We start from the raw sequence: 20,712 nt of genomic DNA on the forward strand, positions 1-20,712 counted from the left end.
AGTAATACTGCAAGGTATCGGTTGTGGTTGTATTCTTACACCCCTACCACAGGGTCATCACTAAGCCTGATGCATATGTGGCATTAAAGAACTTGTAAACTAGTAAAGCAAAGGGCGTGATCAGGTTGCGTTGGACGTAATGAATTTTGACCTCCTTAAATCTGATTTGAGGAATTAAACTCTTCGCAAAACAAAATATAATCTTACCGAGTGTCAGATGGGAAGTAGGTTGAGGAAAATCAATTAAACTTGCACATAGTACGTGCTTCTAGGGTCTGTTGTTCGAATTTTATAAGATTTAGATTAAAAAATTTTTAAGGGATAGGGACTTTGGCTACGTAATAGAAAAGTCAGCGCGTCAACCACAACCATAAGAACTGTTAGATATGACGTGGAAGTTCCTTATGTTGTTATTATTGAGTAGATTAGAGTTATGCCTTTGCTTATCCGTATAATTTTTAGTTCGTGATTTTTATCAAGAAACAAGTTGCAAGGTGTAATGTAACATTATATACAAAGCTTAAGAGCAAAATATTACTAAAGCCGTTGAATATCGGGAAAATATGAACAAAAATCTGTCCTTGCATAGCCATATCAACTCTAGTTGTAGCATAACTTTGCTCGACGGAGTGCTTGTTTCGAAATCAGACAACTGATGGTGGACCAGTTGAAAGGACGTGATCATGAACTCGGCCCTTGGAAGCTAGATTGATGCAGAATCCCATGTAGAAGGTGATTAACATTCCATACCTGACTACTGCCTAAGTGGCCTCTTGGTCATAAACCTATCTTCTTAAAAATTTTATTTATTTTGACATCTAAACTCTTTCTCTATAAACGGATTTTGTAATTAGAATGTGCTCTCTTTGAGAGTCCAAGTATCCATTGATTACAAAATAAAATCTAGGTATGTGATGGGTTTGTTCAGAATCTCCCAACTCCCACCATAGTTTCCAGATAGGTTGCCAGTCAGTAGTAAAACTAGTAACCCACCTCCTGCAGAATGCATCCTGTAAGAATTCTTTCAATAATCTCATAAATAATTTATATCTCCTTTCCATCTGTTATAAGATTTTCACAGTAGTTGTCAAATAGCGGTTTTAATGGCAATCAACATTCGTTTATTTTTCACAAATCTTTCCTCATTTATATCTGAATTTTGGACTGAATTTCGTTTGGCCTAATGCACATCGATATTGGTTTTCTTCTTATCACCCTCAAGCGTTTTCTTTGCATATGACTGATCTGCCGCAGGCGTATTCTCTCTTACCTTTTAGTTAAGCATGTATGTGACTATATTTATTTCTGAAATAGACGCTCGATTGCCGGAAACTCAGTTGTTTCCTCAGTAGCCACACTCACAGTTTTCTTCGCAAGTTCTGTACATCTAAGAGATGTCAGACCTCGTAATCTGAAATATATTACAATTGTGTTCATATGTAACAGTAGCTACCGATCAACAGGTGATTTACATATAATTATGTAAAGTAACATCCTCAAGAAATAGTCAGGACGAAAATCACCACATTAATTGTAAAAATGATTTAAGATATTGGTTCTTCCATCGTAAACCTTTTCCTCATAAATGTCATGTCATATTCATGTTGAATAGTGAAGTATGAGGTTGATTTTTTAATGACGATTGTTTATCAGTTGCTGAGACTTTGATCTCTTACATATTTGAACGAAGTTGTTGCTTTACTCATTGACGACAGAGCTGAGATAGAAATGAAGTTTTTAGTTATTTTATACAAATCACCGAAAATTTTCGTTGTTCATGAATTGCATGATACTCATCTCGCCCTTGTTCTTCTCTTGGTGAAGAATCGCTGCCGGGGCGTTAGAATTATTCATGACGTCCAGACGGTTTCATTTCATTATCAAGTACTAAGACTGTTCCTCCTGATTTTTCCTCAAAATTGTGGATTGAAATCTAGCAACTATTTCACCTCTCGGGCCAAACTGCTTTATTCTGATGAATAAATGATCACCAGCGTTTCCAAGGGAAGAAGAGAAAGCTGCGTTTTTATAGTGAGGCTTTGCGGAACTGATGTAGAATACACATGCGGGCTAATTGTTATGTTTTTACAAAGACCGTAGGCCATATTATATTATAATAATTACAGCAGAAAACTCTTCGTAAATGAATTGTGTTGTTGGCAGATAAATGTATAGAGCCGTCGACAATGTCTTATCTTCAGCTTATGTTTAATTTCAAAAAGCGTTTTCGTAATCTCTCAAGTCAATACATACGCATATATGTTACAAGCAGATAGCGCAACCAGGCATTTCGCGAACTGCCTGAAATTCGCGAAATGCACTTAAGGACGTCTGGTCCTCTAGGAGGAGTAATAAGCACCGCGAAACAGTGCAGGTGAGTTACTGTTTCGCCCTGTTGAGTACTAGTCCCCAAGACTCAGAGGATCAAATGATCCCAAGTGCATTTCGCTATGTGCCGGAAATATCAGGCAGTTCGCGAAATGCCTGGTTGAGCTATCTGCCTGTAATATATATATGATATATATATTATATACAACTATAATAATATATATAACATATTATATTATAATATGTACACGAGTGGTGTGTGTATGTATGTGTGTATACGTATGTACTGACGTGAGAGATTTCGTATTCCTTACTGCCTTGTGGAAAAGTTATGGTTCCATTTGCATTCTATGTCTAAAGTCATATACTTAATCGATTTTAATAAGTGTTTTTCCCCCAGGTTAACTGCATTTCTTTTTTATCGATGGGAGAGCGCAATATATTTTTCTTATTCTAATGCCTAGGTAGCCTGTTAATCTCGGGAACATCATTACATTTTTCAAGTGTGTGTCCGTCTTATTGACTTGGGGTTTCCTTTTTCAGACTATGTTTACAAGGCACCTGAAAACCGTCGTCGGTGGTCTAGTGCTGGCGACGTTACTCACTCTGCTGCTCTTCACCACCACCCCCGCTCCCACCACATTCCTGCTTTCTGCTGCTAACAGTATTAGGTGAGTGTCGTCTCGAGTTACAAGAATCGAACCGGCAAATTAGTTCAGGGTGCCCAGTAGGTGGATTGAAGGATAACTCAGATGAATATTGTTATAGATATTTACATTTTTGTTAATCATTCTCTTTTCTGTCAAGTACCGATATCATATGGACTCAAAATGCATGTGCATTTTTATAATGACTTGGTGAATGAATGCGTGTGTTGGTATTGTTGAGCAGAAAAGAAGGCTTTTTCTTTTTACAAAAATTATTATTAGTATATTATTATTATTATTATTATTATTATTATTATTATTATTATTATTATTATTATTATTATTATTATTATTATTATTATTATTATTATTATTATTAAGCAACCTACCACCGGATCAAATTTCACTAGTCGGGCGGTTATACGGGGTTAATTATAAGGTTAAATACTGTAGGTTGTTGGGCGATTTACCACTTCGATCGTAGAGACCGTAATGTTTCACGATCGAATTGCTAAGTTATTCGAAATAGAAAAAACTTCTTAGACAATTGGGCCTACAGTTGATGTTTCAAACTAATGTTAAATATTTGTGGGAGATAATTTAGTCCATTTCAATGCTTCTAGATATTGCATTAATATATTGGATAATTACCTTCGTGCATCAGTTCGTTGCAAAATGTTGCACGACATACAATTATATTTGACAGTTTAAGCTAGTCTTCTGGGCGTTGAGATACCTCGAGAAAATTAGATTACAAATTCCTAAGTATTTATAGAATCCAGACAAAGGAAAAAAACACTAGCACGTGTATGCACTAAACAGGCAATAGTACTATCACCAACACCTAAATGGATTGGAGCGGAGTATGAATATGGATATACTTGTAAGTATTCAGATGGTTTAGAGAAATGAGTCAAGTCTTGTTAAATTAAAACCCTCCATGTGCCATAGTGCATGATTATGACGAATGTGTGGTGTAATAGCTAAACAATCTGGCACCCATAAGCAATAACGTTAATGATGTCTTCGCTGTTAAAGGAGAGCGACAGAAGGTTTACTGAACTTGCATTTTACCTCCCGGTAACGGAAGTTCAATGCTGATAGGTATTGGCAAGTATATGAAGAAGGTATTCTAGTCATGTCGGCCCCCTAGTAACTGTCATTTCTGTCCCAACCTAAATTAACGTAACCTCACCTTCCAAGGTGTCTTGAAATAATTTTGGGCCGACCTGGTTGCTCCCTGGAAGAGGAGCAGCTGTAGAAATGGTACTGATAGTAGCACAGTTCGATGTTGATGCCTGCGGGCCTCTTTTTGGAATTTTCTCAGAAATTTTGTTAGGAAATGCCAACAACCGTCTCCAGTTTAGGACACAATTTAGTTAAGCAATTTTTTGTGTTGTTACTGTACGCATTCGGTGAAGCACTGCGGGTAGCAAGTTCATGTTCTTAAATTCGCGTCCTTTATCATGAGTAACTCTACAGTCTATCTCGTCAGGGATGTACTAAGGGCCCTTGTTTCGAGATTGCACGTGCCTTATCAAAGGAAAAGGTCAGGGATTTCATAGATTTATTCAGCTGTTCTTGGTCGTCATTGTGCCCCATTAAATCTTACAGATCATTGTACAAGTGATGTGATTGTTAGCCTAGGAAATAAGATAGTTCAGTTTGCATTGTTGTTATTTGATCCCGAACATGTTGAAAGAATTTGGTAACCAAAACAGAGATCTGCGTAGGATTAGTTGGTGGAACAGTTGTGAGGAACGAAGCTGAACTAAGCAAAACTAAGATTAAGCATTTTCCTTTCATGCTCCCCCTCCCAAACTTTGTTTCGCATAGATAAAAACGTACCCAATCCAAACGAATAATCAGGGACTTAAACGTGGTGCAACTTCTGACTCTAAATATACTCTCTCACAGCACTTTAAGCACGTAAGCTAATGCTGCCTGAAAACTTAATAGCCCAATTCTTTCTTCCGGTCTTGTATCGGACACAATTGCCGTATTGTTTTCTGTTCGATTGTTCGCAGCCTCCTGTGATCTTGACCTTAACAGGTAGTGCAAAGCGGTGGTTTCCTTTTTCCCAACAGTTTGATTAGAATTTAGACAACTGATGAACATCTTCCCTAAGTTTTCACTTTAACAGGAAACTTGCGCTATCATTTCGAGAGCGTTCCTCTAGCTTTGCAGAGCATCAGTATCGAAAATGGGTTGTCATGCCGGGTTGTTTTACACTGCCCAGTTCTGCCTTTCACTTTTTAAACTTGGGTGGCTCAATCTTGGAACGAATCGTTGAAACCACCCACTTCTTTGGACCCTGATACAACTTTGATTCAGTTTTTCTGTCGTGTTGTTTCTATATTACCATTTGCTTTTCCTCTTCCCCTTCACATCTTCGCACTTTATGCAGCTTGGTTTGCAAGTTAATGACCTTTAGGCTTTTCCCATTAAACTTTTGCGCCTCTTGAAAAGTAATAATGTGCGAACTCCAATATAACCTTCAGTTTATCCTTATCTTTTACCTAGCAAGAATGTTTATAGAGGTTTGAATATGTGATTGTCTTTTCAGATACATGTAGTTTGTCTCTTTTTTTATATATATAAAAAAGGTGTTTGTACTTTTAACCAGTTCCCCCTGGACGTAGAAATAAGTAACATCGATCTCATTAGAAATAAATGTTACAGTACTCGTGATAGAGAGTAATGTTGTGTGTAAGTTCACTTGATCTCGATGGTATTATTACATTACTCGTACATGAAACGGGGATCTCTACAGCTGTTGCCTTTGGGAAACCTGCCCATAAAATATGACACCTTCGTTGACAGCTGCCACAGTCATCCTTTCTCCATCTCCCGAGAAACGTTTTCAAGTGTAATATTTCTTCTCCTGTCGTTGTAAGTAGTTGCGTTATATGTTGAGAGAAAAATGGTTCTAATAGAACAGAACGTGACCATATTTTATATATATATATATATATATATATATATATCTATATATATATATATATATATATATATATATATATATATAATGTGTGTGTGTGTGGGTATATATATATACATATACATATATAGATATAATCTTCATAAAACGAAGATGAGATATGTCAATATCGTCCACAGGAGAAAAGAGAATAAAAGACTCTAGTAGCTCGATAATTTCGCCTTCCACCAGGCCTCTTCAAGAGCTTTATTTTAACTGAGTTAAAATAAAGCTCTTGAAGAGGCCTGGTGGAAGGCGAAATTATCGAGCTACTAGAGTCTTTTATTCTCTTTTCTCCTGTGGACGATATTGACACATATACATATATATTAATATATATTTATATATATCATATATATTTATAAATATGATGATATATTTAAGATATTATATATATTATGTATATATATAATGTGTGTTTGTTGTTGTTGTTGTTGCTCTATCTTCTTTTAATCAATTTTACTTCTTTGCCGAACACCCTCCGATTTGCCTTGCTATAGATTCTGTCATCTTTTTATTTGTCAATGATAGACCACAAACCACGTTTTCCGTTTTCTTTTAAGCTTCTCGCATATACAAACCACGTTTTCCGTTTTCTTTTAAGCTTCTCGCATATATGTTTTCTTAACAAATACTTGACAACACGCCATCCTCTACTCCACGGTTTTCCCCTAATTTTAGTCTTTCTGTTGTCTATCATTCAGTCAAGATTTTACCATACCTCTTGGTACACTGAGCAGTGGTAGGCCGCTGGAATTCTCACAGTCATCTTTTCTCACATTTACCTTTATTTTGTGGAACATTTCATTCTTCAGAATTCTTTTGGTATCTAACTCATATCAAGACATACAAAGTTTTTTTTCTCTCCTTGCTTTGCCTTCTGTCTATTTTTACAATTAAAATCCTACCGTACATCATCTCTGGTAAACTAATGATGCCCTCTGTAATTTATACCGTCAGCTTTGCCTGAATACAGTGGGTCAGTGATCCCTCTCATCGGTTACTATGGAACCTTTCCTTGATCAGAACTTACACATTTTTTCGCTGTTAGTTTTCCTGTCATATCTCCTTACTTTCTAAATCAGAATCTCACTAAACCCTCTGGTAAATACTAAGAAATGTTATGCCCTTGTAATCCTTATCACCTTTACCTTTATGTAGACGAATAGTTCTTCTTTTGAATTCCTGTGGAACCTTTTCCAGATTGAGACGTACCTGACGGGTGTCAGCCACTCGCACTATCATACAGCAGCATCTCACTTTTGATCCTAAGAACCCTGGTGCCTTGGCATTCTTCAATCTCTTTTTAAGTGCTCTCCTGACATCCTCGGCAGCCACTTCCATAAGCATTCTCAGACATACCACAAGTCTTTTCATTGTTGCGTCATTCAGCCATGCCACTCTTTTATATCATCCAATCAAAAGATCTTCAAAATGCTAGCTCCACATCATTGACTCAGGACTGCATTCATTTTAGGGAGAATCTGAGATTCACTTATTTCATTAGCCTTTCGCTCTGCATTGACTGCTCTGTAGAACAACATATTGTCCTAAATTAATTTTCGCATTCTCCCCTCCTCTCTCTATTTAGGGTAATAGCTTTTTCTTCCTCACTCTCTTCTCGACTACCCTAACATCCATGTATACATGTTGATGAACATTTCTCTCATGCAATTTCACAGGAAATAATATTTTCCCTTCTCTAAATCTTTCATTTCTTCATCCCAGCGCTCACTGTTTTTACTTGTGCTCTCCACCCTCCTAAACCACAAACACTACACTCCCTGCTGTCCCCGTGACTCTATCATGGAATACGTATTATAGAATCCTTCCGTGTGTTTTGTCTTCTAACCTAGCCCATATCCCATTCAGTTTTTTCAAATATGCTTTTATTAAGTACACCTGTCATATATAGTATATAGTATATAGTTTATAGTGTACATACACACACACAACACACATTATTATATATATATATATATATAATATATATACTATATATATATATATATATATATATATATATATAAAGACATAATTTATATTTATATATATATATATATATATATATATATATATATATATATATATATATATACATATATATATCCAATATTATATATATATATATATCATAATTATATATAGTATATATATGTATATATACATATATATAAGAAAATATATATATGTTAATAAATTATATATATATTTTAAATATTATATATTAACATACACACATATATATATATATATATATATATATATATATATATGTATATATATATATAATTATATGGTCACCAGGAGGAAATAAAATATTGGCAGTTGATCCAAGGGCTATGGAAAAGTCAATAATATATCGGTAAATCTTATATCCTTTCCCGATACATATCGAGACGTAAAGCAAAGGTGAAAAGATTAGGTATGTTTAACTTGCACAGGATCTTTTGTTCATGGCTCATAGCGTTCGACCAATGATTTTTTTTAATATTGCTATTTACTTATTGAAGTATAATTAACTTTCCACTTCAATATTTGACAGGTATGACATTCTATCGCCACATGCAGTCGAAGGAAATCAGTGTTTGCCTCATCAGCATATTTTCTTCCTCAAGACACACAAGTGTGCATCTTCCACCGTCCAGGTCAGTTTTTGTGTCTGCAAACACTTTGCTTGTGTATTTTGTGATTTATTTTCTCTTCTCATATGTATGTACAGTATGTAGGCCTACACTACTATATTTTTAAAGTTTCTCCTATGCACAGCTTTTTCTTTAATATGAGGCAGTCTTTGAAGAAATAAAATACCACATATTTTTCTTGCAGACCAGCCCTAAATAGATCTGGTTTCAGAAAAAGGAAACCCATTGAATATTATTGGCAGCCATTTTCTTCTTCTTGAGGTATTATACCCATATTTTCTCTCAAAACATTCATTTGGGTTCTCCTTTTAAGACTTCAGCTAAACAAAAGTATTTTTTTTAATTTTCCATGAAACCAGCGATGTTTGTTAATTATTCCGTACATTAAGATTTCAAATGGTTTGGAATGAAATGTCCAGACTCTGATTCCCAGTTTAGACCTTCATTCAACACCAATAAATCCTGAAGGGGTCTAGTGCCGTCAGTGCACCTCATGCGGTGTACTGTAGGCATTACTAAAGGTTCTTCACAGCGTCCCTTTGGCCCTTTCTGCAGCCCTTTATATTCCTTTTGCTGTACTTCCATCCATATTATTTTCTTCCCTCTCGCTATCCATACTTTCTTAAATATTTCATAGTGCAACTGCGAAGTTTTCCTCCTGTAACCACTTTCATACCTTTTACTGTCAGTTAACATTTCAGCGCTGAATGACCTCATAGGTCCCAGTGCTTGGCCTTTGGCCTAAACTCAGTATTCAATTCATTTCAATTCCACCCCCAATAAGTAGATTGTTTCAACAGGTGTAGTACTCTATAGCCCTTTCATTCATATGTACCAGACATAGGCAACCTTTCGCCATAAGCATTTCATTTCATCTGGAACCGACATAGGCCAACCTTTTTGCCAATAAGCTTTCATCATCTGTTTTACAAGACCATAGGCAACCTTTTGCCATAAAGCATTTCATTCTCTTTTTGCCATAACCATTATTTTTCATTCATCTGTACCAGACATAGGCAACCTTTCGCCATAACCATTTCATTCATCTGTGCCAGACATAGGCAACCTTTCGCCATAAGCATTTCATTCATCTGTACCAGACATAGGCAACCTTTCGCCATAACCATTTCATTCATCTGTGCCAGACATAGGCAACCTTTCGCCATAAGCATTTCGTTCATCTGTACCAGACATAGGCAACCTTTCGCCAACCATTTCATTCATCTGTGCCAGACATAGGCAACCTTTCGCCATAACCATTTCATTCATCTGTGCCAGACATAGGCAACCTTTCGCCATAACCATTTCACTTCAATCTGTGCCAGGACAAATAGGCAACCTTTTGGCCATAACCATTTTCATTCCATCCTTTTGCCATAACCATTTCATTCATCTGTGCCAGACATAGGCAACCTTTCGCCATAACCATTTCATTCATCTGTACCAGACATAGGCAACCTTTTGCCATAACCATTTCATTCATCTGTACCAGACATAGGCAACCTTTTGCCATAAGCATTTCATTCATCTGTACCAGACATAGGCAACCTTTTGCCATAACCATTTCATTCATCTGTACCAGACATAGGCAACCTTTTATAGTTTTTCCAAGAAACCTGGGGCCACATGAATTTGTTAGTAATATTTGTATGATAAGTATACCTTAGTTTAACTAGACCACTAAGCTGATTAACAGCTTTCCTAGGGCTGGCCTGAAGGATTAGATATTTTTACGTGGCTAAGAACCTACAGCTTATTGTGGGATCCGAACCACATTATATCGACAAATGAATTTCTTATCACCAGAAATAAATCCGTCTGATTCTATGTTGGCACAGCGGGAATCGAACTCGGGACTACCGAATCAGTAGGCTAGCACGAAAACACTCCTCCAACGTCGAACTAATATTTGTACAACGTTGCTAAAAATGATAGAGGGCTTTGGGAAAAAAGGCTAAAAAATTATTGATAGGATTTTACTAAAAAAAATATAAAACAATAGAAGAAATACAATTAAATTGTCATGGCAATGAATGTGTTTTAACAGTTTTGAAGTTATCCTGATAACGTGCAAAGAAAGCAACGAAGTAGTGGCATACAGTAAGAGCTGATAAACGCCACTAATTAATTTTAACATTTTTCAATAAAGAAATATTTGACATCAAATAAAATAATAATACCTCTGAGGACTCAACGTAAGGCTCGTCGCATGCCATAGGTTGCCCATGCTTGATCTATACGGACTAATTTTTCACCATCTGTAAGAAAATCCAACTTTCCAAAGTCTTATTTTCCATCTACTCACATCACTTGACTCAAACTTTATTTCATTCCTGAGTGAGTATATTATATCTACAAACAATCGGGTACTATGCAATTTCTTTCACTTTTTTCTTGCAACCTAATACTTTCGCCTTGATCTCCATTTCATTTCTATTTCTCATTGACTTTATAGTCGCCCCCAAGCATCATTTTTCAAAATACAGAAAAGTTGAGTTGAACAGAGGTCCTTCCTTATTCACACCATACATTGGGAGCACACTTGTTTTGTAATGTATTTCGTTATATTTCTCTCTCTCTCTCAGACCATCGCAGTTTGGGCCATGCTTTTCCTTTCATTTTGGGCACCGGCAGTGTCCTCAGAATCTTTGTCATATTCTGCTACTGGAACCTGCATACATCAATGCTGAAGGGAAATCGCTTAACACTGCTATGTATCATATGCCTTAGAAGTTTTACATCATTCAGGTTGTAAGTTACAATTTGTAGGAGGGCTTTAGAAGCGCCTTTTTAATCAAAAGCTTTTGTTTGTACCCACAATCCAGCCATATCCATATGGGTTGGGATGATTGAAATTGAGTAGCGTGTTCTTCCTTGTAGAATCCATAACACTATTTGCCCCGTACATGTCGAGTATCAGTGCCAGCTGATAGTTTATGAGCTTCTGTCTCTTTTGACAATTTTCTGAACTTGACTTTATTTGTATATGTTACAGTAGATTCCTCGCGAATGCAACAGTTAGTATTTTCACCCTTTTTCTGACAGGTCTGTAAATATATCAAGATTCTCACCCATATCAGTCATGGCACTCTTAGAAATTTTCTCCTTTTCACCCATATCATTCTTGGCCAATATAAAATGGCCTCTTTCTTCATCAACTTAATCTCTTTTCCTTTATCATAAAACTGCTGATTGTATCATAATCTGAAAAGGCATATACGGATACCAAAAATAGGTTGCATACTTAGTTTCCTTTTTCCTACAAAAATTTGATGTCACTGTATTTCTGTTATGAGAAATTTGCCTGCTAATGACTCGAGGGGTGTTATAGAGGTTTACAAGAAGACAATTACTTCAAAAGTTCTTGTTTCTACAGTTGGTCTGAGGTATAAAAGCCAGTTTTTTGGGGGGTATTACTTACTTGCCTTAAAAGCAAACAAACGAGTAATTCAAAGAGCTGTCTGTTGTAAGTGTTTGGTGTGAAATTGTTCCAGAGTAGGTGCTATTCTGTTATATTATCACACATCTTTTCCTAGCGCTTCCATCTACCCTCCCCATTCCGTGTTCCTGATAGAAATCGGCAGTTGTCTACCACATGATCAATTCTTACAGATTGGGAACTAAGGCTTTTCAAGTTGCAGAGATAACACAAAAGGATGCTTCAGAGAAGGTTACTAGCTCATTTTCTGGTGTGTGTTTCAGTCTATGGATAGTAGCAAATCTGTCGGTAATTAAGGCAATATTTACATGACAATTAACAGCTCTTGTACACAACACCGGTACCTATGAGCTTCAGTTTTGTAGATTTACATTAAGCACACTGAGGAGTTGCTAATGTCATGAAAAGACTTTACATAATCAAATTCTCATGACTGTGCAATAATTACCATTTTTCAGAAAAAGGATTATCTTCCTTGATTAGAAAGACTTTTTTGTCAAGGAATATTATATATTATATAAGGATATAATCTCATTATTACTTGATACATTCTTAACGTTGGAATTCACACCTGCAGAACGAACACAAACAAACAAAAACGCACATGCTTGCCATCGATAAATGTAGACGTATGGCGAGCAGTTAAAATCATGCGCAAAAATACGATTATTTGATTCAAGGATTGTCGGTTGTGACCAAACAAACGTCCAACCATAAGGAAGAATCGACTCCCATAATAACCCCTATGACAAGTCAAGACCTATGCCCCCATTATACTTAAGAGGGTAATGGCGCCCCTTCTGACACCAGCCCCACACTCAGCTCTACTACACTGTGTCTCCTTTCCGTCTGCCTCCTTCTTGCTGTTGTCCTCTCTCTTATAACTGTCTCTTTGTTTCTCCTCCTTCAGTGTCTTCTAGGCCTATGGAGGTCTTTCTCTCCTCAACTTATGCCTTCTTTATTTCTTCATGCTTAATTTGAGTTACTTAAGGCCCTACACGATCTGATGCTAGTTGTTTTTGTAATGATAAGAATTTGGAATGCGGCTGTTGATATTACAATTATAATCAAAGAGTAGTAGGTATGCTGTTATTTGATAGATAAGGCTTTTATTGGTAGATAGCTAAATCCCATTATTACAAGAGATCGCCACGAAAACCGAGTTAATTCTTCAGTCGGTAACAGCAAGTAATAATATTATTACGACAAAAGTTGAACAGACGGGTTTTCTCGCCTCCATGATGAGAAAATAAACCTACAGAATAGATTCAGTTATATTATTTTCCTTAAAGGAGAAATTAGAGAGAGGGAGCAGAAGCTATAAACATGTGCTTGAAAGGGTGGAAGTGAAGGATGGAGGGGAAAATGTTGAGGGAAGACGTGTGGAGGGCAGTGGCCACGGTGGAGGGGTGGGTTTCATCGTGCGTCTGGAGGCACAGTTCCAGTGTTACCAGATCACATCCAGCCCTTGTGGCTGAAATGTGTTTACTTATATGTGTGGCCGGCTGTACATGTACATACGTATGTAGTAAAATGTGGAACCTTACCTTTCGAGTGAGGCGATGTCCGAAAGTGACGACAGAGGAGGAGAAATGGCAGAAAACATGAACACTTAACTCTACGAAACATATTAAAAAATGGCAGAAAACATTACCACTAAACTTTACGAAACACATTAACAAATGGCAGAAAACATTGACACTTCTGGATTATCTCCATCTTCTTTCTCCATAGAAAGCATCCTCTTCTTTCCGTGAACTTCAGCAACATTCTTGGGACCCATGGTAATAACGTAAGTAACTAAATTCACACACAACACGATAAAGTAACTTACAGTACAATGAAAGCGAAATCATTAACACGAATTTACGTTAACAAACGAAATATATGTGAACGAACGAATTCCAGTGTTTACGATAGTGCTGCCGTAAAAAATGGTCAGGGAACGCCTTTACATAGAGGCATGATGGGATAGATGCTGACCAATTGGAGAGCAGGATCTTATGGCGGTAACTAGCATCAGGAACCAATGGGAGAGTGGGAGGATGGTGGCGAGTCTACTTAGCTGGTGGCACGCTAGTTTTAAAATTGTTCTCGGCGGCCCGGGTGAATCTTGGACTTTACCCTTTCGCAACCTGAATTATTTTCGTACACAGAAGCAAAAAAATCTTCGTCTTTGCTTTTGTAACCTGAATTTTTGGTACGTAGGGACTTTCATGTGTAGAGGTTCCACTGTAGTATATGAAACTACTAAAAGGGAAATGTCCTTAGAATTGTAATGTATTCATTTTTAAAACTAAAAGGTTTGACTATTAAATTTTTTTCTTTGTTGTTTTCATTCTGGAAGTATTTATAATAAATGATCATTTAAATACTATCCATATCCATTTCAGGACTGCAAGTCATCATTTTTCACAAATATCTTTCAGACTAATTATATTTGATCAGAATGATACTTTGACAGTGTGCAAGACACCTCCCGCTAATTTTTGGTAACACGTATAGTGCATTGTCAAATGTGTTAGTCAAGGCATTTATTCTAGACTTTTAAAGGCGAGGTCATGAGTCAGCAGGACTCGTCTGCACAATCAAACGCCCACTATCCCCCGCCTCTACCCTCTCCCACCCTCCCTCCATCATTCTTTCTTTACTGCTGTTGGTTCCTACACAATATACAAACCATCACTCCTTTACATTAGGAATACCTTTAGTGAAGCTAGAAAACAGCTGCTAGAGTTTACAACAGGGTAGTTTGCTAGTTAAAGTACTGCCCTGCAACAGGCAGTCCTTCACAGCCGTACATAATAGGGGAAGTGGACCATCTTCTGTGGTTGGTGTCGTAGAAGGGGGTATCTCTCCAGTCAGAGCCACTCTTCAGTAGGTCGCAGACTTCCTCAGTCTTCCTTCGCCAGGAGAAACTCCTCTCCATTTCAAAGTCAAAATAGTCAATTTCAGTCCTCCCTCAGGCTAATGCCTTTCGGGTGGATATCAGCTGGGTGACCCCAGCTTCCCACCATGACGTCACTCGTGGCAAAAAGAGTAAATGAACTCCATGGGCTTTCTCTTGATGTGAAACACTTGAGGGGATGGGGATCAGTGTTGCCAGGTTAGAGTCCTTTATGATCCCCTCCCTAGAGGACTTCTAGATAATGATGCTGACAAGATGGTTCTTTGTCCTGTTGGAACGCTGCGGCGCTACCTGAAGAGGACTTGACACCTCCGGCCTGAGTGTCGACGACTCTTCGCTAGTACTGGCTCATCCAAGAAAGAAGTGTCCAAGAACACTATTTCCTTCTGGCTTTGTGAGACGATTTGAAGGGCATATTCTACCACTTAAGTGGATGACACTAATACCCCCAGACCAAGGGCTCACGAAGTCAGGAGCATTATCCCTACCTCACATTCTGGAAGAATCTGTCGGTAAACCAGGTACTGTAGGCAGGGGTGTGGTCAAGATAGATCACCTTCTCGTTCTACTTCCAAGATGTTGCACACAGGTTCTTGGACACCTTTTTTTTTTCCTTGGGACCTGTGGTGGCTGCTCAACAAGTTGCATTGCTTACCTGGCTCCTCTAACAGGACACATTAGCATCTCGCCTTAGATGTGCAGCTGTGGATGAGAGTATGAATGTCGGGTGACTGGCTCTCTTCTCCATCCTCCATCTCTTCCATCGGGTAGAGAGTGGAATGGCTGTCACATGCTGGAACTGGCTACATTGCAGGTAAGTGACAGCAGAGTACCCATTCTATTTGCCTTAAGATAATAAAAGCAACCCCTTTCCTCTTGCAAGGGAGAAAAAAAAAAGGGAGGGTCCCAGACAATAAGACAAACCCATTACTTTGTAGTTTGCCTTACTGTCATTGCATGTCAGATTCATATAAGCTTGTTTGTCCTATGAAAAGGTCTTCCCCTTCATAGGAGGAAAGCCCAGAAGTCTGATGATTGATCTCACAGTCCCTGTATACTCCAATCAGTTCATCAGAGGTGCAATTCATTCCCTAGCTCTTACAACCAGGTTACAAACCAAGGTGAGTGAGCTTCCGTCAGCTCTTATGGCTTACTATATCAGAATCCTCCCTCCAAATATGTGTGTGTCTTCCTAATGTAAAGGACTGATGGTTTGTATTTAGTGTAGGAACAAACCACAATTTTAAGTACGTATTTGTATTTTTTCCTAACTATACATACCTGAGGACCTTGACATGTTAGGCCCACCTCATGCCACCCATCTTGTGTTATTCTTGGCCCAAAAGCATAGTGGAATGCATATGCCCAGGTGGGAGGAGCTTCCCCATTAAACTACTGCCTACCTTGTTGCAAGTCTAGTGGCCGTTTTCCAACTTTCCTAGGACATCAGGTTTGTATAGTTAGGAAAAATACAATTTACCACAAAAAATTGGGATTTTTCTCATCTCTCCACCCCACCCCATACCTCTTGGTAATTTACAGTATGCAATAAAATACTGTTTTCTATGGTATTTTTCAATACCAGCAGATAATTTGAGGGGTCATAATGAAAAGGATAGCAAGGGTTATAGGTTAAACTGTGTGTTTTAATTTTGGCTACCTTATCTTACCTCCTCATAGTCAACACGTCGATAAGAGGGTTAAAGGATTTAAGAGATCGTAATAGTAGGTCCATTATATTGGGTGAATCAAGACCAAGAGAGACAAGCTCTACGCACTAGCTGGGGTCGCCTCCCACCTGGGGTATCTACATAGGCGATGGCATATCTTAAAGATACCTGCTCAAGGTCCTGTGTGGGAAACCTGTTCAGTGCTCACTTGATTGTCACGGGGTTATGATAATGTGAACATTTCCGTTTTCTTTAAGAGGCACCTGTGAACTTAAGGCAAGACATGGGAATTCCACAATAGTCATTGAGTATACAGTGGAACCCAAATTTGCACCCTCTGGATTCATGGAATCTAGTATTTCTCAGCGGAACATGAGAATGTCTAAAAATTAATTTTTTTGTCAATTTCATCATAAAAGGCACTTTTTGTGATAGCATCCCCCGCATATACAGGGGGAACACTGTATATAGCACTGCATAATGCCTTATGTGTCTTGCGTGGCTGCAAATATAGGTGCGTATTGGGAAATTAGGAAGGAAAAAGGTGTAATTTACCATTTTTCCCAAAAACCGAAGAACTACAAAATGAGTGGGAAGAGTTATGCAAAGGTAAATAATCAAAAGATGTGGCATGTATACATCTAAGGTTTGTAGCACTCATAAACTTCTGTCCCAATTCTAAGAAATACAAGTAAAATCCTATTTTGGAACCAACAACTTACCTCAAAAGTATGTATGTATTTGAAAATAGTGCATCACTTTACATTAATGATAAGTATGTAATAATAATATTCAAGATGCATGAAACTCCTCATTCACTAAACCAGGACGGTACAAGAATTTACATCCTTATTACTAGCATTAGATTACTAGAAACAAAATTGTACTGTGATATAAATAGAGAAACACATACTATGATAATTTGATAGTGATAGTAGTTCCCCCAAATGATACCAGTTTATCTTTTAACAGCAATTCACCTGCTGACGCAATGAGGTAGACAAAACTTCGCTTACTTTGGGGGATTTGGGGAGAAGTGAGCAGACCTAGTCTCTCTTGGCCTCAGGGTGAATAGCCTACTCACATTCATATAATTTGATACAATAACAACAGTATAATTAAATGAACACAGAGTCTACAAAAACCAGCATATTTATTACATCCAAATTACTAATATAACAAGATAGGAGAGGGTGGCGGAGACAGGGAGGCCAGGAAAGTGGGTCAAGGGAGAGATGAGTAGGGGAAGGGGCAGGGAGGGACGGAATGGTTATAAAGAACGTTTGAATGCATAAATTGGCAGCAATGCTAGGCAACACCATGTAAGTCAAAAGTAAATGCCTCAACTAACACCATTTGACAACGCACTACTATATTACCAAAAATTAGCAGGTGTATTGTAGTGTGCCAAAGTACCATCTCAATCAAATACTAATTAGTTTATATTTGAGAAAAACAGTGACTTGCAGTCCCTGAAGTGGATAGTAGTAGAAATACTTTAAAGCTATTTATTTCAATTAGACAAACTGTTACTAGTCTAGGTTTTTTTTTTCAACGAACATTTTCTTGTAGTTACAGCTCCCAAAACTAGTAGCAGTATTTCTTGTTCACGAGATAATTTTATTGGTAGTATTTTCTTATCAGAGTATATTGCACCACTCAACAAGATATTTTTCAAGTTAATACAGACTAGGATGGAGGTTCAAGCTCCCAGAAATGGTTAGTTTTTCATCAGAGAAAATCGATTTAATAGCATGTACAGCTGTATTTATTTCCAAGCACTTGGAAACCACTCACCGGGAATATGAGGCATTTAGCCACCTTTTTGTATTTGTAAATACTATATTTCATAGCTTTTCTGTTTAATGTTTAAATAATTAGCTGTGGGCATTCTTTATCGAAGTTATTGTAAGTTACCATTGAATGAATTTGTATTTAGCTGTTACTGTAAGGTTATGAAGGCAAAGACGAAGATATTTTTGCTTCAGTGTACGAATTCAGGTTGCGAAATGGGTGTATGTACTGTAAAGTACGAGATTCGCCCAGGGCCGCCGAGAAAAATTTTAGAACTTGCGCGGCCGCCAACTCAGTAGACTCGCCACCATCCTCCCACTCTTCCATTGGTTCCTGATGCTAGTCACTGCCGTAAGATTCTGCTCTCCTATTGGTCAGCATTTGTTCCATCATGCCTCTATGTAAAGGCATTCCTTGACCATTTTTTGTGGCAGTGTTATCGTCAACATCTGGAATTCGTTCACATAGATTTTGTTTGTTAATTTCGCTTTCATTGTACTGCAAGTTACTTTATAATGTTGTGTGTGAACGTAATTACTTATGTTAGTAGCCATGGGTCCCAAGAATGTTGCTGAAGTTCCCGGGAAGAAAAAGATGCTTTCTACGGAGATGAAGATGGAAATAATCAAGGAGTGTTGAAGTTTTCTGCCATTTGTTAGTGTGTACCATAAAGTTTGGTGTTAATGTTCTCTGCCATTTTTTAATATGTTTCGTAAAGTTAAGTGTTCATGTTTTCTGCCATTTGTCCTCATCCTCTGTCGCCACTTTCGGACATCGCCTCACTCGAAAGGTAAGGTTCCACATTTTACTACATAAGTACGTACAGTATTTCTTGTACCTTGTACACTAATACACTTTATTTACAGGTACAGTCACGGTTAGGTTAGGTATTGAATGACCCAAATTGTTGTATTTCATTGTTTATTGGTCAATTTACCTTTATTATGAAATTTACTATAGTGAAGGGCTTGGAACGAATTAGGCAATTTACATGTAAAACGTAGTTCTAGATACGGAAAAATCAGGTTACGAAGGCCACTTCGGAACGGATTAATTTCGTAACCTGAGGCACTACTGTAGTAAGTTTTTCATATTGCAAGCATTTTCATCATTTATTCTCTTTTCTTATTCATGTATATACTACTGTAATATATCTCAAACTCAGTATATAATGTAATTTTGTATTAAGATAAAAAAGTCCTATCTTTTGGGGTTTCAGCAGTTTCAAAGACTGGATTGGGTTGAGACTTTGTTCGTACCTTGGTTACCTCCGAGATGTGGGCTTTTAGTAAACTGTCATTGTTTATAATCATCTGTGAAATCTGATGGTACGGCAGTGAAATAATGTTCTCAGGTTTAGCATAATGTGGATAAATTAAGATCCAATAATATGAAGTAACAACTGCATGAAATCAAATGCATCTACTATATTTTCACCTTCCTCGATGCTTTGGAAAGATAATTTTCAATTTTACTTCAGAATTACTCTAGATACTGACTGATGTTGCTCAGTTTTATGTTTACTCTGTCAAGTGTGGCATTTATTTTCTTAAGTTTTTACTGTGGAGACAAGAATTCTAGGCAATCTCATATCACTATGGATTGTTGATATGTATCAAATACAGTCAAGAGAAAAATACATTTCAAAAGAATGCTGTAATCCTTATTCTTTATTTATCTTGACTTTCTAATGCACAGTACAGTTTTATTAAGCTTGGAAGAAAAATTAGGTTTATTAAAGATTCTTTGAGAACAGTTTTGTTTGAAAAAGTAAATTACTTGGACATTTACAGTTTTATTTGAAAAAGTAAATTACTTTGATATTTAATGTTGGTTGCATTAGCTAATTCTCAAATGGCTCCAAGACAAGCTTCTGTTGACTCTTTCTTATAAATGGTACATAATTGATCAGCAGTTTGCCCATTAAAGCATATATAGCTTAATTAATGCGAATGCCGAATAGCCTTATTGTTAAATAATGTTAGGTAAATGGTGAATAATCCCCATTTGGAGATTAGAAAACTTTATATTTTACAGGTGCTTTTTTTTCCAGAATATCTTCTTACGATATGGCTACAACAATAACCTAACCTTTGCTCTTCCTGGTGGAGGGAACTATTTAGGAAATCCTGGAATGTTCAAGGTAAGGTCAAGTAACACAGCGTCCCAATTTATAGTGCACAGTACTTAGCTTCAAAAGTGTTGACAACATAGTATACTTATGCATAAGTTATTTCATTGGCTTAATGTGTATTTGATATTTGCAAAAATGCTAGAGGAACTTCACTGTTAACTCAAATT

The 20,712-nt window shown here is 37.2% G+C and overlaps 1 protein-coding gene across 5 annotated transcripts in view; it reads left to right on the forward strand.

Annotated features, from left to right (window-relative positions):
• Positions 1–20,712, forward strand: part of LOC135198157 (galactose-3-O-sulfotransferase 4-like) — a 203,785-nt gene that overhangs the window by 166,160 nt on the left and 16,913 nt on the right. For all 5 annotated transcript variants that reach the window (XM_064225654.1, XM_064225658.1, XM_064225655.1 and 2 more), the window contains 3 exons: positions 2,872–2,999; positions 8,501–8,603; positions 20,465–20,554. In XM_064225654.1, coding sequence (XP_064081724.1) covers positions 2,872–2,999; positions 8,501–8,603; positions 20,465–20,554 — 321 coding nt within the window. The remainder of the gene's footprint in view (positions 1–2,871; positions 3,000–8,500; positions 8,604–20,464; positions 20,555–20,712) is intronic.

Source organism: Macrobrachium nipponense, chromosome 21, assembly GCF_015104395.2.
Source record: "Macrobrachium nipponense isolate FS-2020 chromosome 21, ASM1510439v2, whole genome shotgun sequence".
In the NCBI taxonomy this organism is placed as follows: Eukaryota; Metazoa; Arthropoda; class Malacostraca; order Decapoda; family Palaemonidae; genus Macrobrachium; species Macrobrachium nipponense.